The sequence below is a fragment of the Rhodnius prolixus genome, unplaced genomic scaffold (genome assembly GCF_049639745.1).
Source record: "Rhodnius prolixus isolate KJV_2025 unplaced genomic scaffold, Rpr scaffold_9, whole genome shotgun sequence".
In the NCBI taxonomy this organism is placed as follows: Eukaryota; Metazoa; Arthropoda; class Insecta; order Hemiptera; family Reduviidae; genus Rhodnius; species Rhodnius prolixus.
The window spans coordinates 5,024,933-5,049,685 of record NW_027411604.1 but is presented as its reverse complement, the minus strand read 5'-3'; the positions used below and the strand labels follow the sequence as shown (position 1 = coordinate 5,049,685).

The window sequence follows — 24,753 nt, the reverse complement described above, 5'->3', positions numbered from 1 at the left end:
ACGAACAACATTAAGTATTAAACCAATACCTGCTATGGGCTAAGTGCACATTCTTAATAGTCTCCACTTGGAGATGGGGCGTTTTTAAAAGGAACCTTACACCCAAAATAAATATCAGTCTCGGTTTTGAATAATATTATAACGAAATTTTCTTCTACTGAGCCAAATTGTCGACTGTACAATTTAATGTGGAAAATATGAACTATATTAATTCAAAGTTAAGTGCGCCACACAATATTTTTATCGTTAGTTATATGAAGCAATAAACAAAATAGTAATAAGGGTTCATCTCTGAAGTAGATAGATCCCTTAGGACCTTAAAAATCTAATTTTATACCGCATATGTCTCAGGTTTTTTTATTTTCCATATCCTGCGGGAAAACTAACCTTATTATTCAGTACCTAGGGAAAGTTAGGGGAATGTGGTAAACCATTGTTCGCCCATTTTGGGTTTTTATAGATTAATGAGAGAAAATTATCCTGGTAATTGGGAACCTTATGATATTGTATTGATGGTGTCGGGACGGAAAGGGATTATACTTGAATGGTGGGGATAAGAAACACTTTTAGGCTTAGATCCCAAATAATTATAATAAAAAATGTAGTGGAGTTTGTTCAGTTAAATTATAACAAAAAGTTACGAAGTTGGTACTTACCGTTCCTGCTAAACTGGCCTGGAATTGGGCAACTACCACTTCGTTATTGGTTCAGATCAGGGTAGTAACATTCATTGCAATAACGTTGGGAAGAATGTGAAAAATTATGTAAAATGACTCCAGAAATCAGCGGCAAGAACATAATTCTTGTAATGAGTTAAAAACCTGTAATGTATAGTCCTGAATTCTAGAAGAAACCAACCTCGATAGAAGCTGCGAACTGGCCACTTTATCAAGGTTCATTACCTCCTTAAAAGTTTTTTTTTTTTTCTGAATTCTGCATGTTTTTTTGTGTGCATAAATGAATAGAGAGGTTCTATTTATGTTAATGCTACCATGATTCAGTTAATATTAAGGTTACTGACTTGCTATCACAGCGTTTTTTAAATAATTTTTATGTGTTAAATAAATGCATTCTCCACATCATTCATTTTTTAAATTATTAGCAATGTTTCGTCTAAAATTGATTATACCGTCAGGTAAGTAATGAATATTGGAATAAACCAAAAAAATAACTAGCCCAATTAATCTCTTGATCCATTAATTCCTCGGTTAGGTTTTCCATTTGACGATTAAAACGGCTGTGAATAAATGTCACATGCTATCATGAGAGGAAATAGTTTTATTGTGAGATACATGTATGCGATAATTTATGGGTGTGTTGCATGTTTATATGCACCTTCATAATCTAGGCTTAAACCTTTATGGGTAAACCTTGATAGAAGTAACTTAAACTAATGTCAATATTCCTCACTTAAACTTCTTTAAAAATGTTTACGTGTTTATGTTGTGGCAGCTGCCTCTTATACTGTTCATCTGGAGCTCTCTACACGATTTTTTTTAATATTAATTATTTAATTATAGAAAGTTCCACTGAAATTTCGTTTTTACCAACGATACGCATATATTATTCATGTTCGGGTCGATAATTATGTTATCAGACTTCTGTTTGTGCGTTAAATAAATCAAAAGCAGTACTCTGGATAAATATAAGTATGCTAACTTTTGGATGTTAAAATTGTAGAATACATGGAAGTGGCAATTTAGGGAAAAGTCTAATGATACCAATTTGCCAAGATCCGTTGAATTGAATTTTCGCGAAAAACATTTCGTGCAGCATCATAGATTTAAAGAAATCTTTAAAAAATAAAATAAAATTAATTAGATAGATCGATTTTTGACTAAAACACTGTTAGGTTTCCTAATGGAACGCTAAAAAAATAACCAATTTGAACTTTTAGTTCTTAATGTTTTGCAAACCTCATTTATAAATATTTATAAAAACAACAGACCCAATTTGTGAAAAACTTTTTTATTTCATAAAATATTTTCTGGGCAAATGAGCAAGTAGAGTAAAAAAGCACGAGTAAATAGAAAAACTCCTCCTTGTTAGAGGAATTTACTCAAAATTATTAATGTCTAATTGGGTGCTACTTAGTAAAAATACCAGGGGGTTAGTGCTGTCTGTTTGAGTTGTGCTAATTATCTACACTGATGATCTTGTATTGTGCTGCGTTGTTAAAAGCAAGTTTCTTAAAAGCCATTTTTAGTAAATTTTCGACCTAATAATTTTTTTTATCTTGGTCCTCTGTGAGGCCTATTCAGAAGAACGTCCGAATACGTGTCGGACTTATTATCGACCTAAAATGAACTAGTGAACTTAAAAATGTATAATAAATAACAAAAATATAAATCTGCCATATCAATAAAAGTATTAATGTATACATCTACAATATGTAATGGTACTGCATAATGCAACTCCTTTGGGAATATCGCCTCTCCAAGAGTATACTCGTACTTATGGGTTTCCTAAGTTCAGTACTTCATGCAAAACGTTCATACAATATCCTAAGGCTAGGATTTCTTACATGAAACTTCCGCAAAAATTTCCTGTAAAGAGCACTACCTTCGATCATTAAAGGGGATCTCCTGCATGTCCTGTTAAATCAATAAAGAGAGTAAGCCAAATCCGGGCAGTTTTGTGGAATTAAAACTAGAGCAAGAACGATGAAACCGGATGAAATTTTTCTCATTGCCTGGGCGTTAAAAGAGGAAATAGTGGTTAAGTAACTTTAAAAAACTACCTTTTATTAAAACATTATTTATTAATAAATTGATTGACATTTTTACTAATTACTTCTGTGGCTGAACTTTCGTTTCATATTGTTTATTTTTCTTGTCACTTTGAATGTAATGTTAAAAAGTTAAGAACTTTCATTAAATACATATTTATCAAAATTAGTTGAGCACAATGTCGAGAGTCCTGTCAGTTTTAATAGAATAGTCATTAGCTAGTAGTAAATTAAAGATATTCCAAATTCACTGAAAGCTGTGAAAGAAAATTGATTAACAACACTATAATTAGCTAAAGAAGAATGGAAATTGATAGCAGTATTGTTCACAGAATGAAATTAAGTGATTTTTCACTTTCGCCGTGAGAGCCTCTTTTCTTTATACCTAAAACTGTTGCAGCTTACACTTTCCTTATATCAATCTAAATTCTAGTGAAGTCAGGTCTACCCGAACAAAAAAACCTATATATTTAATTCCTAAATTCGTTCTTACTAGTTGAAATAACAATAGGTATAAATATATCGGTTAGATTTATAAACGCATCAAGACATCTTCATGTGAGACATTTACGGCACAATTGTATTACAGCGCGAAAATTGATTAATAATTGTTCAGAATTAAGTACAGTGGAACCTCGCATAACGAGTACCTCTCTTAACGAGTAATTCGCATAACGAGTAAAACAAATTGATTCTTATAGCGAGCGATGTTTCGCATAACGATAGTTTTCTAATGACATTTCGCTGACTGCGCAGTTTTCGCTGACTCATCGAAAACTGCGCATTCTTCGATTAGTCATTCCTGTTTACGCATATGCGTTTCATATTCTCCACGTATCTAATGCATTGATACAGTCAAAACCGAACTTCACCGAATGAGTGGTGTATAGGGGAAGTCCATATAGTGATATTTGTGTTTAAATATTATTGTGTTTATTTTGTTATCCCTCTAACAAAATGGCTTCGAAAAGAATTAAAATAACGTTAGAATTGAAACGTAAAATCATTGAGAAACGAGAAAATGGTGTAAGTGTGGCTGATCTAGCAATTATCCCCTTTTATTTTAATTTATATAAAAAAATTGTTTCGCTTAACGAGTATTTCGCGTAACGAGCAAGGTTCTGGAACGAATTATGCTCGTTAAGCGAGGTTCGACTGTACATATTTTATAAGTGGAAAATGGATCAAAGTATATTTAATTTTAATACAATTTAAATAACTATTTTTAGATATGCCACATTTTACGTTATTTTTAGGAAATGGTATTAAAAATAAAAAAGAAAGTATAAAATGCCCTGTATACCCCAGCTTCTTAAAGACTTCAATTTGATCGTCATTGGACATGCTAACTAAACATTATGTAGTTTACTCCATTCCATTATCAAAATGTTTCTAGATTTTTAATATCTTTTGACATCAACTTTAGAATTTCATTTATTTATTTTTCAAGAAATTAGTATATTCATATTTGTTGAATTTGTAGAAAAATGGTTAGATAAAGAGATATGCAAGTTTATTAATTAGAGAAATTTGCTCACATTATTTTTTTCTTGTTTAGCGCGTTTATTGCTAGTAAGGAGCCTTAGTTCTATGATGAAAGGAGCGTTGTGGCTTGAAGCGCTTGCCTGTTGATTTTAGTCTATTGATGTACTTACTTCACCATGTTATATGATAGTTTTGTTGTTGGGTTGTTGCAATTGTGACCAAAATTTCCGCTAGATGGGTATATTTGTATTACAACTTTGAACTACCGTTAACTCGAATGCTTCACAAACTGTTTATCGTCAACGATTCCTGTCTGCTAACTCTCTGCCAGGCCAACGCAGTGGCATGCATTTTTGTTGCCTTTCTTTCCCGTGAGTGGCGAGATTTATATCATTTTGAATACAGTTCTATTTAATTCGGTTGTACCTATATTAGTATGAGAAGTAAAGATTAAAGTTTATTTTTTATTTTCTATTTCCATTTTTCAGATTCGAGAGAGATTTATATTAGCTTCCTGCCGCCGACGTTCTTTTACAGGACATCCTCTCCTCTCGATAGAGCTAACCCACCGGAGGTAATCTCTTAAGGGTATTTTTATTTGGGGCTGGTTAGGTTGGATAACTGTGAATTCTCCTTTACTCCTGTACCTTATCGACTGTACATGCATCATACTTTGTTGTCCAATTATGATGGCGAGTTGTATTTGCAACGGTTTGGTATTATTTCTTTTTTTAAATAGAAACACAACTTACCAACAACTCGTTCGTTATATTTGGTACAAAAATATAACACCGGAGAGAGAGACTGTTAACTCTGCCTGATTACCAAAACTGACTGGTGTTTTTTTTTTTTTTTTCTGATAAAGGAAGCCTGATCACTGACGGATATAGAGCTACATAGGCTCCTAGTAAGTTTATCTTTAAGGAAATTGCACGTTATCTCATTTTTTCAAAAATTAATTGGATTTTGGTTTGTGTATCCTCCTCAAATGCTTTTGTTTACTTTTAAAATTGCAGGTGTTTTTAGAACAAAAGATAAAAAATAAGTTAAAAAAATACAGATTAACTGTTTTTAAGCACACTTCTACAAAGAGGATTTCCTTAGAAAATCTTCATTTTCCAACCTTGCGTCTCTCCTTTATTTTTTTCCCCCCATCCTGAAAGCATTAAGTGGACTTAAAACTCAACCCGAAACCCCATAATCGTATTTTCAGAATAATATTCTAAAAGCTTTATAATCCATTTGTTTGTTTCTGTCAAGTAGAATTTATTTGAATTTAAAATTGTTAACAGGAAGAAATAATGTACTTTAAAATTTATACTCTTTTTCGTTTTTTGCAGGTTGAAGAGTTGTTGGAACCTATTTTGAAAAGAATAACTTGGTTTAAAAGAAAAAGACCAACAAAAAGTAAAATCAGAAACAAAATGTAAGTTTTCCTTTAAAATATTTAAATTAATTAGAAAGTAAAAGAAAACTGTTCCTATAGTACAGAGGTCCCCAAACTACGGCCCGCGGGCCACATGCGGCCCCATGAGGACATTTATCCGGCCCCCGCCGCACTTCCGGGGAAGGGGCATCTCTTTCATTGGTGGTCAGTGAGAGGAGCACTGTATGTGGCGGTGCCGCCGCAAAGCGCTGCGTTGCTCATGTACAGTACTACTTCTGATGACGCGGGATGCACGCGTCACCGGCTCCGAAAACAGTGTAAAATAACAGCCAGAAGTAGGAAGAAAGGCAAAGCACTGTAACTAAACCGGACATTGGACCATCTCATTAGCCAAAAGCAGGCCCATAGTCCCCATAGGAATACTGGGCAGTTTGGTGATTTAAATTTACTTGTTCTTTATTTGAAATATTCTATTTGTTCCCTTTTTTTTTTTTTTTTTTTTTTTTTTTTTTTTTTTTTTTTTTTTTTTTTTTTTTTTTTTTTACTTTAAAATAGTTTGTTTTATAGTCTGGCCCTCCAACGGTCTGAGGGACAGTAACTGTGGCCCCCTGTGTAAAAAGTTTGGGGACCGCTGGTATAGTATAACTAACATTATACACCTTCAGCTTTCAAAACTATTTTACATTGTTGATTGTAAAAATATTTGGTCCAGTATAGATGGAAATGTGCAAGATTCCCGTAAGGATCGAGTAAACTGGTGTTTATTTTATTATACTCTTGGTGTCCCTGCGGGTATCCCAGTCTAATAATACACGAAAACTCTCAACACTTTCACAATGGTCACAAGAGTCAATAGAGGTAGTTGTTACTCTTGGAACTTTCTTTAGGATTGTACAGAAGAAAGAATACTCTACAGGATTATTGAAGGTGTGGTTAGGTCCGCAGGGCTGGATATCTTTAATTTTATTCCTCTTTGTTAGCATGTATGTTCATTATATCCCTGCCCAGTTTAGGATTTCCATCTATCAGAGATAGAATAATTAGTCGGTTTTTGGTTTTCGCCTTCACATACGTTACAATGTCGTACTGTACTTGCTGAATAGATTTATTGCGTTTAAGTGGCTTAACTTTCCTAGATTTTATTTTTCCTTTTACGCATCTCCATTTGCCTCGCGCCTACTTTTTTTTTCATAATACCTTTATTTGAAATACAAATATGCATTTGGCACTGAAAACAGTTGATGCGAGGTTATATGTGCTGTTATATATGTATGTCCTCGCTGATCGATCTTTTTGTAAGATGAATGGACAAGATGAGACTGGCAAGCCAGTTGAGAGAAAGATGTTTTACACTCGCAATAATCTCATGATAAGTTGCTTGTCATCTTTCTTTCGGTTTGAAAACCCCACTTTTTAACATAATACTGTTATACATAAAAAAGATAAAATAAGCTTTCCAATTTTCTCCCTACGTCTACTGCAATAGAAGACATTACTCTTGAGAAAGAATCCGTTTGAACAAAAAAAAATAAAATAAAAGTGAGCTAAAAACCAACACGACTTTAATTTATTAGAATTTTCAAGGTTTTCGCCAAACCTCGAATTTTTATGTCCATAATAAAAGCTTCAGAATGTTGAGGCAAGTGTGACGTTCCGGAATCAGGACTTATCAGTGAAGAAGTAAGCACTAATGTTACAAAGGTGATACTACCGTAAAAATCGATGAAACTTACCTGTCTTCCCTCCTCCAGAATATTCCTAAAATTAATATGCTGGAAGTTTCACATAAAAATGGTTCTTTGTGAAATCGCGGAAATTTAAAAGAAATCAGTGTACACGTACATATGTTGTTTCGGCTGAGAGTTATTTTTGTTTAAGGTCCCATAAAATAGAAACTGTTATTACCATTTTATAACCATATTTAATGGTTTTTAATTAAAAATTCTTTGGTCAAAAATTAGCATCTTAGTATGCAGCATCACTTTAAAAAAAAATACAAATAAGTAGGTCAGAATGAAATGTGTCGTAGTGGATTTGCCAGAGTGTTTTTGTTTCTTACTATTTTGCAGGAAGCTGCAAAATTACTCCTCATCTTGCACTAGGTTCTTTAAAAAAAAAAAAAAAAAATACAGGTAGATTCCGCTAATTAACGACTTGCCATACCTCTTGGTTCCACTCACCCTCTCTCTCATAAATGGTAATTACTTTATTTCCATACTGTTTAAAGATTTAACTGGTTACAAGGTTTTATGTCAACTTTATGCTTGTCTGGTAATTAACTATTTTTTTTTTGGTTTTTTAATTAGCATTATTCTAATCTAATTTCCATTCAGTATTTATCTGGTTAAAAACCTTGAAAACTCGACTGATTTTCATAATTTCACTGGCAGTAAATTTTGCGGGTGGTAAAACTGTACACTAAACTGACAAGGCACGTTAAAGGTAAAATTCACTTTTAAAGTAAATCTAAATAGTTTTAGGAAAAGTATAAATAATTTGTTAGACTGACCAAAAAGTACTTCTTATTTCCAAAAAAAATCATGGTTAATAACGACCGTTAGAGTTACCAGTTTTTAAATTTGATTAACTGTTTGTTAGGCATTGTTGAAAGCAGCTTTTTTTTTTGTACTTTTGGGACTGCTTAACTGAGTTCTAGGGATTAGAGAATGTGATGAAACGCCTGAGTTCAAAGGAGGTAGTAATTTACCTTCGGAATTTGTCCGTTTCTAATCTGTTAAATCAAATTTAAATACAATCTAGTAGCATGGTTTCAACAGTTTCACGATAGGTACCTTGCTGTTATTAGATTAAAATCACTAAATCAGATGAGTTTCCTTTAGTTCACTATAAATATAATTTATGAATACCACATTAGATTAAGAGAATGCTGCCACCATCCAAAAAAGGTCCATCCAATTTAGTTAACAGTTTAAAAACTAAAAATATAACATGCTTCCTTTAAGCTAAAAAATAATAATTGGATGAGAGGAAATCTTTGGTTTGGTCTAAGATCGGTATAAATTAACATAAAAAAAAGAATCTCGAGGTAATTGGCAGTCTCAAAATTTTATTAAAAAGAACAAAGACATAAAAGATTTAATTTTAATAAGAAATAGTTATGTTAGCGTATCACAAATTCACAATAGATTTTTCTCAAAGAGCATTCATTTAGTACGTGCTAGAAATTGGGGGGAAAAAATTACCATTTACAGCGTTGCAGGAAAATGTAATCTAGTGAGAATTCTTTTTAAATTTTGTTTTTATTAGGATTTGTATTACCTAATTAGTAAATAACAAATGACGCAATTGATTATAACATATGTTAATATTACGTTCTCGTTTTTTCTCTCATTATTTGAATTTTTTAAAATAATCATTGATACAAAAAGATTGTTCATTCTAATTTTATTTTAAGGATTTAGAAGTGAGCCTAAAACAATAATTTTAAACATATAATTCCAATAAATAAATCTGAACAAAATGAATGTTAAAGAAGAATACACGTTAAAGATGTTATTACCACTAACAAAGGCAGAGGTAATGACTAATAACGGTAACCAACTCTTAGCTATGCTTGCATTAATGAATAATGTTAAAATGAAAATTGTCCCAAAGGAGGAATCTAGGCTAGAAACTGATGAAACATTATGCCAAATAATTGGCGAATTATCCAATATTATTGCCGCTGTAATTGTAATCGCTGACATGTCAACTAAGGAGGAGGAACATTTGAACGCTGAAAGGCGAGAAGAGATAAAAATAATTATTGATAACACTGAGGCTGGACGGATTATTGGCAGAGATGGATTAACTTTAAGAAAGATAATGCAGCTATCTGGTTCTGAGGTTAGAGTATCTGCAAAACAGAGTTCCAAAACTATTACGCATAGATATGTAACTATCAAGGGTGATAAAGTTTCCAATAATAAAGCTTTAAGAATTTTGTTATTGACATTAATGAATAATGGAATTATTAGTAATAATATCAATAACACTGGTGATAAAAATAATAACGCTCCATTAAATAGATCAATGGTAGAAGTGAAATTAAAATTTTATGGTTCCACTGATGTTGAATCACAAGTACCTGATATATTAACATGTTATGTGCCTGAGTTACTATTACATTGCGGATATACGCAGGAAGCAATCAGAGAGATAACTTTAGCTCTGAATGTACTCTCTGGATATGGACTGTTATCTATTAGCACATCAGACGCTCCTGAAACATATTCGGGGAATTTTGAAGTAGATAAGAAGAAAGCAATAGAATCGAAATCTGTAGAAGCTATCGATCAGTACACAATTGTTCAAAGTCGAGTTAGGATTTGGTAGTAAATAAAATAAAAAAATATGGATTTAAGTGACATTTTTTTTTTTAAATTATTTTGATACTTCATAGCTTAAACTCAATAAGTTATGTAAATAGAGGAGATATAACTACCTTTTTTTTGAATGCTAGCTCCGAGTTTAAATGTGAACGGTATGCCTCAAAAACTAAACATGCTCGAGCTTAATATTTCGTTAGCGAACGGAACAAGGCAAAAGCGAACTTAGGAGAGGATTTTGTTTCAGCGTCTTCATACTAAAGAAGATGTAATTAGCGAATATGCTTCCTGAATGAAATCAATAAGGTTTTAGGTATCTATTCTGTTTGTAGTTTGAAAATCAAGATTGGGAAAATAATAGTAAGTGCTGGTAAAACGATTACTTAGCGACTAGATTGGCGCTATAGAATAGACTTGATCTACAACCTGTTCTTTAGAATTTTCTAAGTTATATTCCCTTAATAAAGGAATGAAAGTTGGGATTGATTCACAATTGTTGTTGTAATAATGACTTGTAAGTGGGAGAATTCCAGTTTGAATCCCTTATGTTGTAATCATTATGGTAAAATATGTGCTTCCGTCTTCCCTCGCCTGAGAAAAATAGGTAATTACTTTTATATTAATAAGGAGAGCCCAACTGGATGCCTGAGACGAATACCTTATGAGCAGGCTTCAAGTATATCCTGTAATGAAACTTTTGGTATCGAGTTTCCGACGTTTTAAACTTTCTTGAGCCAGATTTTTTTTAAAAAATGGTTCCTACATTAAGTGTGGTCGCTCTCCAGCTCAAAACCGTACAATCGCAGAGAGCTGTGTAACTTTATATGTGAGTAATGCCATAACATAGTTAACTGAAAGTTAGCTGTCAAAATCTCTCAAACTGGGACAACTCTCTCGTGCTATTTCAATCTTATGTAGTAAGATACTTGTTATGGCGATTTTTATTCATTGCAACAATCCTGAGTTTTAAAAAAAATCCAAGTAGCATTTTAGTACAGTTTCAAATTTGTTGTAGATTATTTTCAAAATGATTTCTTCAATTTTCTTTCAGTTAATTTGTCTTTTTTTTTTCTTTTTTCTTCAATAGTTTGCCAGTTGTGAAAAGGAATGAGGTTGATCTTCTCTCTAAAGTGTTGTACGGTTCTGCTAACCGTATATATTATTATACATATATTTAATATTTATAGATTTTTATTAGAAAACGATTAAGTTAGAATCTCGAGTAATGTTGTTAGGAAAATCGTGTGAATTTTCACATCAGATGGTGTTTATTAGATTTTACGAAATTCATATTCATGCAAACATGTTGCAATAAACTAACTGTAAAAATGTATATGCTTTTGCGTTTATGATATAATAATAATAATAATAGATAACTCTCTCTAAATTTAAATGTATATGTATATATTTTTACACTACCAAATTCTAACTCGGCTGTGAATAATTCTAAAATCATCTTTAGTTACAACAGATTCCAAGAGTGGCAGCTTTCCTTCTTCATCATTCGCTGAAAATGTATCAGAATCGTCTATCATGCCAATAGATAACAGTCCGTATCCAGACAGTACGTTCAGAGCTGGTAATATCTCTGTAATTGCTTCCTGCGTATATCCGCAATGTAATAATATCTCAGGTATAAAATATGTTAGGATATCAGTTGCCTGTACTTCAACATCGATAGGACTATAAAAATTTAATTTCACTTCCACCATTGATCTACTTAGTGGAGCGTCGTAATTATTTTTTAAATCAGTCATTAATGTTAATAAAATTCTACAAGCATTATTATTTGAAGCTTGGTTACCCTTGATTGTGATACATCTATTCTTAAAACATACGGTATTCCGTTTTGCAGATACCCTAACCTTAGAACCAGAATAATGCATTATAGTTCTTAAATTGGATCCACCTTTGCCAATAATCCGGCCAGCCTCGGTGTTATCAATAATGATTTTAATCTCTTGCCGCCTTTCAGCGTCTAAATATTGATCATTACTTGTCATTACAGCGATCACATTTATGGCGGCTATAACATTAGCTAATTCGCCAACTATTTGGCACATCGCTTCGCCAGTTTCTGGGTACTGCTGTTCGTTTGGTAATATCTTTATTTTAACGTTGTTCGTCCAGGCAAACGAGGCTATATATTGACCACCGTTGCTCGTGATTATTTCTACCGTTGTTAGTGGTATTAGCACTCTTACCATGTATTCTTCTCTAATTTCCATCTTCTAGTTTAATTAATTTATTTTTTTGAAGTCCTCCAGTTTCTTTGTATCAAATTAATTGGTAAATTGAAGTATAAGTTAACAAGAACATCAACAATTAATGCTACGTTTCAACATATGATTTTTTTTTTTATTTATTATTAAATTGCATATTTTTAATTAATTTTAAATAATCTTAATCCATTCTGTCTTTTTAACTCGTCTAGATTTCTCTTTCTGCGGTTATTTCCATTTTGATTATTATTATTATTTCCTTCTTCATTGAATTTTACCACAAATTTATTTGATTATTTAACCTTTTAATTCATGCATAAATTTTTCTATCTGTCTGCGACTGGTGTCGGAGCAGTAGGGCTATTTAAAACTGTCCGGTTGGACAGTTTTGTAAGGGTAGGCTAGAGGTAGATTTCTAGTCCAGGATGCATGCTATTAACTAAGTAATTGACGTTTCAACACATCTTAAATCGGCGAATCGATTTTTATTTTTTGGGCGGTCCTTGGACAACCAGCAATGGATGAAAGAAATCTCTGGTTCTAATCCAGTGGTAAAATCATGGCAGCCTTTTCTTAGGATACCTGAGCATTTATGGTCTCAGAAGCTTTTCGTTTCTTACTCGTATGTCCGCTGGAAACTAATTTCAATATTTTGCACGATTGCAATACTTCCTCTTAATAGCATAATAAGGTAAAGTACTAAATAAATTTGTTGTAATTATTTTTAAACAAGTACTTTGCATAAATGTGTGTAAGGTTTAGTTATAACTAGAACTATTAGTTTGCCTTTCTATAAATTTTCGTTTCGTTTTAATACATTGCATGACTTCCCTAAACAAACAATAAATTATAGTTGCAATGCTGACCTTTTAATATGGTAGAGACCATTTTAATCAAAACAAGATGGTTTTAAGTTTACTGTTGGGAAATTGTACTGAAGACTAAGATATACATGTAAATTAATACAAATTTATTAATATGTAAATGTACAGAATATAAGAATAAATGTATTCAAGTACTTATTATAGTTTTAAGTAAGTGGTAAAATTGTATTTGTTCATTTAATTTCTTTTGTAATAAATTTTTGTTGTTGGGATAGAAATTTCTTTTATGAACCGTTCGCTCTAAATCAAAAGGGTAAGAGTTTAAACTTACGTTCGTTTCTTAAAGATTGTAACTTAAAAAATATGATTTCATGATTCAATATTAAATTATTACCAACATTATATACATTTACCAACATACATTTAAATTTGTAAAACCGTACAATTACACCAAAATGTAAACTTACAGGGAAACCTGCCATACTCTCTCCTCAGGTATTATCCTAGAACGAATTTTTTTCTAAAGATAAAGGGCTTATAAATGTGTGTGAATACACGTAATTTACGTCAATTGTGGGAGATATTTTCGAAAAAGTCCCAAAATTCTGAAAAATCTATTCAATAAGTGGCAATTTTATTTGTATAAATTCGGAGATTTATTCCTACATTTGATTCTTGTTGACATTATATAGAACCATGTAGGATTATGTAAGACCGTACAGTCAGCAGTAATAGCACACTTTTAAGGGTTGTCTAACCACATCCCTTCACCCAGAAAGTGCCTTTAATCGAATTTTCCTGGAATATAAGGTTTGAAATAAAGTTTATAAACATTTCTAAATATATAACCCGTAGTTCGAAACATCATAGGCTTTCGAGAAAACTTGAAAAATTAATAAATGGTAAATAAGGTGGTAAAGTCCAAAGTGTTATGTAATATCGCTAATTTTAACCCTAGCATTACGCATTTTATTGTATTTTTAACAGGTTTTGGCTTTTCATCTGTCAGTTCTCTGTGCCAAATCGTTTAATCTCTCTCTCTCTCTCTCTCTCTCTCTCTCTGATGATGGATGAAAGTCTAAAACCGGTCAAAAATGCTATAAACATGCGCGGGATACGTCGGATAAATTTAACGGTAGCATATTGGTGCTCTAGATCTGAGAAGGTTGCATCCTCTGTTGCTTGTTAACCTATAAGTGAAATTTGAACTTTGAGACACACACACCCACGGTGATCATAATCTGCACGATTACATTACCCTCTCTTGCTTTAATAGCATAACAGGAATAAAAAATAATGGCTCCAGAGATTTGCTATAATAATTTTCTGCAATTGTTAGCACGCTACTACATCTTCTAATTTGACTATTATATTTGGAAGAAATTACCAGCATATACAAGGCCACATTATTTCTATGTTACCAGCTCGTTCAATCATTTAATGTATCTTTTCCCATTCTTTTTTTTGTGGGGGGCTGGCTCCAACATTGAAAATTGCTGGCAAAAATAAACCATCATTCATTTTGATCTGATTTTAGAGTAATTTCATATACGTCATAGGCTATGTCTGCAACTTGGCCATTGTGTTTAATTTCTTCTTTTTTTAGATAGTAAATTGGGTTATAGGCTATTTGCAGAATGTAGAGATTCATTTGCAGAACGTAAGAGATTCATAAATTCATACCTGATCCCGCCTTTTCACTACGTCTTGGCAGAATCCATCTGACTATTAAAGTCTTAAAGAACCAGTTTATCGTTCTTTTGCTCCCCCAAACTCCCAAACTAGAAAAAAAAATCTCTTGCAACCCACTGAACTATCTTAGTGACAAAGAAGTTCACAAATAAATTATTGTCTTGTACGATTCATAAGTATCGATATCTAAGGTCCAAGATGGAAATCGAATCCAGTCCTATTTACAACAATACACCAACTTTGCTGTGTGTTGACGGTAAAACCTTTTTAAAGTACCAAAATCTGCTTTATCTGCGGTTTTTTAACTATAATATCTTCATCAGCCTTGTTTCTATTTTTATAATAATAATTGCTGATACGGTTCATGCTGGTAATTATTTATAAGAGAAAGTACAGAATGAATTTAAATGAAATTGTTACAGCGGAAGAAAGTGTTGCTATTTAATTAAACGTGTTTAATGTTGTGCGTAAATATAAAATTGCGTGGCATGACTTTTTTTTCAATTATTATTAATTTTTCTTTTTTAAAGGTGGTGGGTATTCCTTTTGACTTTCTCATACTGTTATAATGACTAAATAGTAACGTCCAAGTTTAAATTCTTAAAAAGTGTGAAGCCCTGTAGTTAATGTTCTGAGGAACCCCTGAATTGGCAGCACAGTATGCGATTGGTCCGGATTGTTTTGTGATTAGTGCGGTAAAATTATTTAATTATCTTTTCAGTTTTGTTTATTTCACTTTGATCCCAATAGTTGGAATACCGTTTTCAAACAAGATCATTACTGTATTTCTCTCTTAGATCTTGTCTGCCATTTCGCCTTCAAATTATCCCTTCACACCGATTATTCTATAAATTTTCTTATTTATTTCGTTAGGGGAGGAAAAAAACTTGAATTTTTGAGGGAGAAGTTTTAGTTGGAAGTAACCTCCTTACAGCATTCTTCGTCATCCTTGCTTCATCCCTTACTGCTCAACACCCATTCTTTAAAAAACTCAATCCTTTAATTATTTCCGAGTTTCTTCTCTAGTACCATGTCCCATTCAGTCAACTTTCATTTCTCAGCTACAGTTAATGTATTCCTCTCTTTGCTACTTTATCATAAACTTTACGATATTCCATATCCTTATCCAGCCCCTCAAAAAATAAATAAAAATTTAAATTCTATAATCTGAGGTGCCTTTCTTTCTGTATCTTTTTTTAAGCTGTGACGTTACGCTTCGTGAAACAGTATCGTGTTTTATTATAGTGAAAAATTATAATGTTGAAGTCACCTAGCTGTTTGATTATCAATCTTAGTTCCAAGAATGTTTAATTTCGGTAATTGGAAGTCGTGGATGAGTTTACATTATTTTTATGTATCTTGCACTACTGAAATTCCGAAAATTACCTTCTCTGTTCATTATACTTACGAGGGTCGATTGAAAAGTCCGTGCAAAAATAAAAACTACTTAATTTTTTGGAGTAAACCTTTTTTATTTTTCAACATAGTCTCCTTTTAAGCTTATACACTTTGTCCAACGCTGCTCTAGTTTGTTGATCCCTTCCGAATAATAGGATTTTTCCAAGTCTCAAAAATAGCCATTCGTTTCTGCAATCACCTCCTCGTTTGAATAAAATCTTTTTCCCGCCAGCCATTTCTTCATATTGGGGAACAAATAGTAGTCCGAGGGAGCCAAGTCTGGAGAATAGGGGGGGGATGTGGAACGAGTTGGAACCCTATTTCCATTAATTTTGCGACCACAACTGCTGAGGTGTGAGCTGGTGCGTTGTCGTGATGGAAAAGGACTTTTTTGTGGGCCAATCGTGGGCGTTTTTCTTGCAGCTCGGTTTTCAAACGGTCCAATAACGATGAATAATATGCACCTGTAATAGTTTTACCCTTTTCCAGATAGTCGATGAGGATTATTCCTTGCGAATCCCAAAAGACAGTCGCCATAATCTTTCCGGCCGAAGGAACGGTCTTCGCCTTTTTTGGCGCAGATTCCCCCTTGGTAACCCATTGTTTAGATTGTTCTTTGGTCTCAGGAGTGTAGTGATGTATCCATGTTTCATGCACAGTGACGAAACGACGCTTAAAGTCCTGCGGATTCTTCTGGAACAGCTGCAAACCGTCCTTGCAACAGTTCACACGATTTCGTTTTTGGTCAAGCGTGAGCAATCGCGGCACCCATCTTGCGGATAGCTTTGTCATGTCCAAATGTTGATGCAAAATATTATGTACCCGTTCATTCGAGATGCCCACAGCACTAGCAATCTCACGCACCTTCACTCTTCTGTCATCCATCATCATATCATGGATTTTATCAATGATTTCTGGATTAGTAACCTCAACAGGGCGTCCAGAACGTTCAGCGTCACTCGTGCCCATATGGCCACTCCGAAAATTTTGAAACCACTTATAAACTGTTCTAATCGAAGGTGCAGAGTCACCATAATGTTTATCAAGCTTCTCTTTAGTCTCCTGAGGCGTTTTGCCTTTGATAAAGTAGTGTTAAGCAACACTCGAAATTCTTTTTAAATTTGTAGTTTAAATAATTGTTTTTTTTATTTTATTATTAGAAAACCAAAATGAGCGAAGGAAGTGACATTGAAGAGGATAACGTATGGATTCGACTTGGACGACCACAGCTGGTAGTTGCTCCTATGGTGGACGCCAGCGAATTAGCATGGCGACTACTCTCAAGGGCTCACAAAGCTCAACTCTGTTATTCACCTATGTATCACTCGGCAATTTTCATTAAGGACGCTAGATACCGTCGAGAAGCATTATTGTCTTCACCACAAGATAGACCGTTAATTATTCAGGTAGGTTTTTATTTTTTTCTAAATCACCTGTTTACCCAAAGGGTTCAATTACTATCCTCGAATAGTAATAGTGTAAATACGTTTTACTTAACGGTTTGTTGTGGTGATTAGTTTTCCTATCTCAACGTTTAAGCCAAATAGTTGTTGATATCAGCTAATTCTGAAGGCTTATGTGTGTGTATTTAGTGACTCTAAGAGCTTTCCAGTGTGTTCTAAAGAAGTTGTTAGATCCACTCCCTTCCAGAAATCTGTTTATTCCAATTATCGTCGTTTAAAATATGTCATATTTTGTGGAAGGTTATTTATATAGAAAATTCATTACTCCTCTGGTTATATTGTTTATTCGACAAAAATAAATCTATTATTACCTCCCCCAATAGTATCAGGTGGGATCGTTCATCATAGATTCCGTTCTGGTGATGAAACCACTAACCAATGTTGTCTATGGGGAAGTTCTAGTATAATTGGGAGAACTCTAGGCGGGTGGACATCTCTCTAACCGCTTAAGGCTCTCTTAGGAAGAAGTAGGAAAAGATAGAGCATTCCAGTCTGTTGCTAGTGCAACTTACCCTACTCTATTTCCATGTTTCAGAGACATCCTAAAATAAGGATTTGGGAGCAAATAAAATATACTGGTTGAAGGAAAAAAATGAAGTTTATTCTCAATGTGAATAAATAATATATAAAAACTAGTGTTTTTATTAAATATTTATTCAACACTTTTAAAATTGCGCATTTAAGAATCATTTATTAAACTTAACTAACAATTTTCAGAAAGAAAACATTCTTTGTGTTTATAACATGGCAAGAAGAATAGTGTTTATGACATTCATAATTAAATATCACTTGAAACCTTATTTATTTAGTAGATAATTCATTTAATCATTTAACTGCTGAGAAATATTTAATATAATAATAATAATAATATAATATTTAACGTGATTAGGTGTTAATAAAAATTCTTGTTCAATGTACTTTTTTATTTTTTAAACAAAATTGTTATTAAAAATTCATATTTTGTAAAGTAGCATTGGATATTTCTTAAATAATTTTAAAATATTTGACGGTTAGGATTGGAAGGAAACCTAGTTGATTTCTTTACTAAAACTTATTTCTGAAGCCACTGTCTATTTGGCAGTGGATAGGTTGTACTACTGCTACCAGTTTTGTTGAACTGGGAATCTTGTTAAGTTCGGTTTTCTATGTAGGTTCCTCCAGTAGTTAGGTAAAGGCAAATTCACATATTTTATTATATGGCAATTCTACTTTTTTGTTAATAATTAATAGAATTAAAGAAAAATCTCTGTAATTTGTAAGTCTATGGTGATTGATTAACCAGAGAGCTAATCCTATTATTCTAAGAGAAAAATCGGAATTGTTAGGTTGTTCCTTCCGAGCTCATAGTTTTACCCCCTCTCAGCTGAAATTAATGCTTATCAATCAGTATTGAACTCCATATTTATTTGATGATTGTTTTGAAATCAACGGATACTTTCATTTGAAAAAATTGATATTTATTTCAAATACTCGTAGAAGGATGTTTATATTACAAGAAATTTTTGAAATAATAAAAGTAAATTCAATCATTTATAATTTGTTTTCTCTTTTTTGTGTTCTTTAGTTTTGTGGAAATGATCCGAATACAATATTGGCAGCAGCAAAACTAGCTGAACCTCATTGTGATGCAATTGATATTAACCTTGGATGTCCTCAAGCTATAGCTAAAAGAGGCAATTATGGAGCTTTTCTACAGGATGATTGGGAACTTCTTACAAAAATAAGTTCGTATTTTCAGTAATTTATTTTTAAAGTTATATAACTGAATGCAGAAAGATAAATTCTTTATTGGTTTTAAAGCAAATTTAAAAACTTGTAATAGTAACTGGCATTTTTTTTCCGATTAACGTATTGTTTATCAAGAAATCTTGGAAGATCTCAGAGGTTTTATCTTTCTTGCTTCACTGTACACATTGGTTCCATTGAGGATCCAATCACTCATTCTATACTTAGTGATTGGGGTGGGTATTCAAAATAGTTGTAATTCAAGTCTTACTAGTAAGGCAGTAAAAAATTATAATCATCTTTCTCGGCAAAGCAATGGTTACTTAATGTTGTATAATACATTTTTATAAATTTTAGTATTACTCGTTATTCTAACTATTTTTCTTTCCGATCATATTGAACATTCTATATCATGGTTTTGATCGGAAATTTCCAGTTTGAAGTCTATTGAGTTTGAAAAGGTTTTTTCATAAAATTTCTCTCTTTGCGTGGGCGTTTGTAAAAACGGAAAGTTCCAGGATGTTCAAATTTTATTTTGTTTGTATCCCCTTGGATCCAGCATAAAGTTTACTAGTCAAAATCTCTCATGGTTGATTTACTGGTGTAATAGTACATAATTATTTTCTTGAAAAAGGCCTGCAGAATAACATTATATTTTGTTCATTATATTTCATTCATAATGTTCTTATTAATTTAAGATTAGCTTTACAATTTTTATATAATATATATTATGTTCATATCATATATTATTTGGTTAAAATACTTTTAGTGTTTCAGTAAAAACTTTAAGATCTGAACTGAGTATACCGGTGACCTGCAAGGTGCGTGTATTTGAATGTATTGAGAAATCTGTGGAATATGCTAAGATGTTGGAAAGAGCTGGTTGTCAGATGTTAACCGTTCATGGACGTACCAGAGAACAAAAAGGACCATTGACGGGTATTGCCAGTTGGAAACACATCAAAGCAGTTAGGTTTGTTGAATGAGATTATATTTCTTTTTGTTTTAATTCTCTTTTTGTTATGCTTATTTTATTTACAGAATTTCCCTGTTTAGGAAAAACGTTAAGATACCTTTGTTTGCTAATGGTAATATTCAATGCATGTACGATATTGAACGATGTCTTGAAGAAACTGGTGTAAATGGAGTAATGACTGCCGAAGGTAATCTCTACAATCCTTACATTTTTGAAGGAATTTATCCACCTGCTTGGCAGCCAGCTCTGGAATATCTAGATCTAGTGGAACAATACCCGTGTCCTACATCCTACTCTAGAGGACACCTATTCAAAATATTCCATCAGTTGTGAGTACTGTTTTTTAAAACAAAAAGTAAAAAAAAACTATTAATTGCCTATTAATGCTTTGAATTTTTACTTGTGTACATAAAGATTCGCCTTGGAGGAAAATGTAGAACTAAGGGAAGAAATAGCTAAAGGTGCCGGTCTAGAAGATTTCAGAAATGCAGTAATAAAGCTGAAAGAAAAATACTTACCTCTTCATGAAGGGCTGGTCCCTTGGAATTCTGCAACGAACAGTAAGTTTTTCAGGTTTTAATTATTATTTTTTAATATGTTGTTAAAGATCTAAAACGAACCTTTTAATCCCTACATTTTTTTAACAAGTCTAAGCTCTGTAGCAAAGTAAGGAATTTATTTTGAGATAGATAGATTTGCCCTTGAGTTGTTAGATTTAAATATCTTGAAATTTACATAAAAAATTGCAGTAAATTATCAAGTAATCAGTTTTGTGGGTAGAAAATAGCAATAAATTAAATGCGTTTACAAAATGCATTCAAATTTAAAATAGTACATAGCGTTCCTAAATTCTTGTTTTCAAATGGATTATGTAATTATCAAAAGTGAAAGGCTTGTTACGTTCAGGATTTTGATCGTGTTAAAATTTAATAAAATGGAATTACGACATATTAGAGAAATGAGAGATTTGATTACAAACGGAATACATTAAAATTTCTGGGAGCTACAACCTTTTAACCTTAGCCCGTTTGACCTAAACGTTTAGTTAAAGGGAGAGACGTTTTAAAAAGAACTTTTATCTTTTAAACTATATAGTTATTTTTTCTTTATTAATTTTTTTGGCATTTGTTGTTTTTATAATAGTATTCGATTTGCCTCAGGTTATGATTTGAAACTACCACCTTGGCTGTGCCAACCGTACGTCCGTATTAGTCCAGAAGATCATATGAAGAAAATGGAGATTAAGAGAGATGAAGAAAGTGCTAAAGCGGAAAAAGAAGTATGGAGCTTCCTGCTTCCTTTTAGATTCCTTGTTATTTAAATTAATCAATTTTGAATAATTATTCATTATTATAGAACTGTAAAGGAAGTATACCTTGTAAAAGAGAAGCTGAAGAGGGTCAAGAAGCTGTAGGACTATCTAAGAAGAAATTGAAGAAATTACTTCGCTGCAATAATCGGGGTACTTCATTGAATCCTCATTGCAGAAAAGAAGTGGCCATCTGTAAACAATGTCCTAATCCAAGGGTAATGATTATAATTCAACTTGTTGGTTAATTAAAATTTGGTCTTATTGATATATTAATTGCAACAACAGGGTCAACTTTATTTGGAAAGAAAGATGATTATTTTCATTTTAGTCTTAATGATTTATGGCTAAAATTGGCAATATCTTTCTTCCTCGTAGAAGCGTTGTGTTGTATATTTCGTTGAAATAAAATTCAGGAATATTGTGCTGTGCCGTCATTTAATTCTTCGCTTAAGACTGGTACTTACCAGTACAAATTCATTTGAAGTTGGTGAAGGTTTATAAGAATCTGCTCCATCTTTTTCAATAATAAAAGCATGGGATATTTCTCTTGAATAATCCATGTTACGGACCCTCCGTCCAAAAGTGCAAACCAAGGAAACATCGAAAAGATGACGGCAGTGTACGGTATTTACAAACATGTGGTGGTTAAAGTTGAATCAAGTAACTGACCCCTTAAGTCTATCCTAAGAAGGATTCAGGTGCATTTAACATCAATAATTAAATTTACGAAAGCTTTTTGCAAAAAAACATTAAGCCTCTTATAAAAAGAAAAAATCTAAGTTGATCTCTGGTCATTGCCAGAGTTATCTGAAGTGTAAATAGGTTACGTTTTATTGATTAACATAGTAAACATTAACTAATTAAGTAAGTGACAATCTTAGACTAATAGGACGAAAAAATTAATGAGAAGAGACGGACTGCAAAAAAACATCATAACAATACGCCTGCTTGCAAAAATAAAGATATAGTAGGACTCATAACACATTAGACCTAACAGCAATGATGATGTTCTATTCAAAAATGTTCACTTTCTTATTGATTCTTTATGTTCCGGGTATTTTTTACTATTTTCGTCTCTTCCTTAATGTATATTACTTTTCTACGTACAAAGCTTTGCAACTTCCATTGTTGTGGTACTTTGGTAATGATGTACGAGTAGTTGGAACTTATACACCCTACTCACTAGATTTAGCCTCCCTAGTTTCCACCTAAAGCAATTTGTGACTGGGAAAAGTTTTGTGTCAAATTTAGAGGTAAAAACAGCAAATGGGCATTTTGCCAAAGGTCCAGAATCCCACTTAACGATGGAATCCATTCATTAAAAAAAAATATTGTGCGTTTGCTGAACTTAAAGCGTACATCATTGAAACATAAATGCATTTTTGAATATAGATTTTGACTTAAAAACTGTTCACCTTGCTTTCGTACGTATATATAAGATGATCACAATATACTTTTAATAAATGCTCTGAATATTGTAGTATGAATCCATTAGTTGAATGTGTATATGAATATGGCAGATGAAAATGGTTTTTATAAAATTCTTACTGGATGGAAAATATTTTCCAAATAATTGGTTTACTTCTTTCGGATAGTTGATCAAGAATTAATTCATTTATGTAGAAAATTATTCTCTGTAAACTTATTGAAAGACTATAAAACTTTGTATTTGTTTATAGGGTTTGAAATGTACTTCGTCGCTGTGTAAAACCTGTTGCCGTAATAAATGCTACCTGGAAGAAGCCGATTGCCCAGGACATGGAATTTTAATTAAAACAAGGCGTGAAAAAGCTAGAAAATTAAGTGATAAGAAAGTTCTCGAACAGGACAAGCCGACTAGGTGATGACATTTATTTCTTAAAAGTATAGAATATATAGATAAAAGAAAATTGGATAAAAGAAAACGAATATTACGCAAAAATTAAAAGGATCGGACTCATTCTTAAAATGATACTTCTAAATTAGCGTTTTAAAACTTTAATTTATTATTCAATTTTAAATCTGCATTTTTAAAAATTTCAATATTTTAAAGATGAAAAAGACTTTTAATGTCGGCCATAAAGCAAATTAAAGTTCATCAGTATTCTATGCGTCAAAGTGCCAGGAATTCAAATGAAAAATTAAAAATGTTATATATTTTGTAAATATCATTTTTAGATTTTCAAAATTATATTTATTTAAAAAATAATACTAAAAAAAGAGTTGAGAAAAAATAGTTAACACTATTTTAAATGAAACATCCATGTGTTATTAATAATATGAATTACGGTAAATTTATGAAATTAGATCAAAGAAACATTTTTATTGTGCGTAGAAAAATGTTTTCAAAGATATTTAAATTTTGAAATTATATAAAATAAATTATATTGCATACCATATCATTTGATTATTTCTGTTGTAATGTAGTATTGCAATTTTATATATGTATATTCAAAACTTGAAGAATATTTAATAAATATACCAATTAAGATGTGTATAAATATTATACATGTATTTATATAGAATGTTTCATAGCAAATTGTTTGACAATAATTGTTTAAACATTTATCGTTCATTAATACATAAATGAAATCTTATTAAAAATTATTGTGAAAAGGAAACAAAATTAAAAATGAGATTAATAATTCATTTTATACTCTAATTATGCAGCGAAAAGAAACAAATGTACATTACAAAAAAATGTGTAAAATGTATTTTTTAAAAAAATATTAGTTTCAAGAGAACTGATGAGAAGACACCATTTATTTATTTTTGTTGTATGAATTGTTTCTATTGATAAAAATAAATTCATAATTGATGACAATTATTCGTAGGATCCTTTAACAGTCCATTGTTCGGTAATGAAGGGGTTTACACTGTCCGGAGGTCGGCAATTCACTTCAAAAAGGCTTCAGCATCAGTTTACCTCACTTGCTTGAAGAAGCTGATTTCTTTGGAAAATTCATTTAAATTCAGTTTTAGTCGATATAATTTTTCAAACAATTAGATATTAAGCACAAAATTTGCAAGTATTCTACAATTTAGAAATGATTTTAAATTTGATTTAAATTCGGTTTGCCTGAGTTAAATATTAATATGGGTCTACAATTATATTATACTACACGAGTACTTTAAAAGTGAATCCGCTCTAAATGTTAACTTCTGAAAATTACATACTATGGGCAAAAATAATTAAAACTCGTGATACCATTATCTTTTTTTATTTTATTTTAA

At 31.9% G+C, this 24,753-nt stretch overlaps 3 protein-coding genes across 52 annotated transcripts in view; 2 read left to right on the top strand and 1 right to left on the bottom strand.

Moving 5' to 3' along the window:
• Dus1 (Dihydrouridine synthase 1) overlaps nucleotides 1-24,343 on the top strand; it is a 104,030-nt gene extending 79,687 nt beyond the window's left edge. For 33 of the 50 annotated variants that reach the window (XR_012458440.1, XR_012458446.1, XR_012458442.1 and 30 more), the window contains 2 exons: nucleotides 4,702-4,787; nucleotides 5,554-5,639. Coding sequence is in view for 10 of the 50 variants with exons in the window: in XM_074127978.1 (XP_073984079.1) it covers nucleotides 17,234-17,470; nucleotides 19,092-19,251; nucleotides 20,030-20,225; nucleotides 20,309-20,557; nucleotides 20,643-20,788; nucleotides 21,389-21,507; nucleotides 21,585-21,755; nucleotides 23,220-23,384 (1,443 nt within the window). In the remaining 40 variants the exon portion in view is untranslated. Of the gene's footprint in view, nucleotides 1-4,701; nucleotides 4,788-5,553; nucleotides 5,640-17,224; nucleotides 17,471-19,091; nucleotides 19,252-20,029; nucleotides 20,226-20,308; nucleotides 20,558-20,642; nucleotides 20,789-21,388; nucleotides 21,508-21,584; nucleotides 21,756-23,219 lie in introns of those variants that run through there. The other 17 variants (XM_074127970.1, XM_074127975.1, XM_074127973.1 and 14 more) reach the window with 4 other exon arrangements.
• On the top strand, nucleotides 9,081-9,935 carry LOC141454435 (RNA-binding protein Nova-1-like). The gene is made up of 2 exons (XM_074128660.1): nucleotides 9,081-9,544; nucleotides 9,629-9,935. The coding sequence occupies exons 1-2, from the start codon at nucleotides 9,081-9,083 to the stop codon at nucleotides 9,933-9,935; spliced, it is 771 nt and encodes a 256-aa protein (XP_073984761.1).
• LOC141454434 (RNA-binding protein Pasilla-like) lies at nucleotides 11,344-12,156 on the bottom strand. The gene has a single exon (XM_074128658.1). It carries the CDS (start codon nucleotides 12,154-12,156, stop codon nucleotides 11,344-11,346), a length of 813 nt encoding a protein of 270 aa, XP_073984759.1.
• Nucleotides 24,344-24,753: the final 410 nt, after the last annotated feature.

Coding starts and splice junctions, on each gene's coding strand:
- LOC141454435 (XM_074128660.1), top strand. CDS start 9,081: ATGAATGTTAAAGAAGAATACACGTTAAAGATGTTATTACCACTAACA. Junction 9,545..9,628: donor AATAAAGCTTTAAGAATTTT/GTTATTGACATT, acceptor TCCATTAAATAG/ATCAATGGTAGAAGTGAAAT.
- LOC141454434 (XM_074128658.1), bottom strand. CDS start 12,156: ATGGAAATTAGAGAAGAATACATGGTAAGAGTGCTAATACCACTAACA.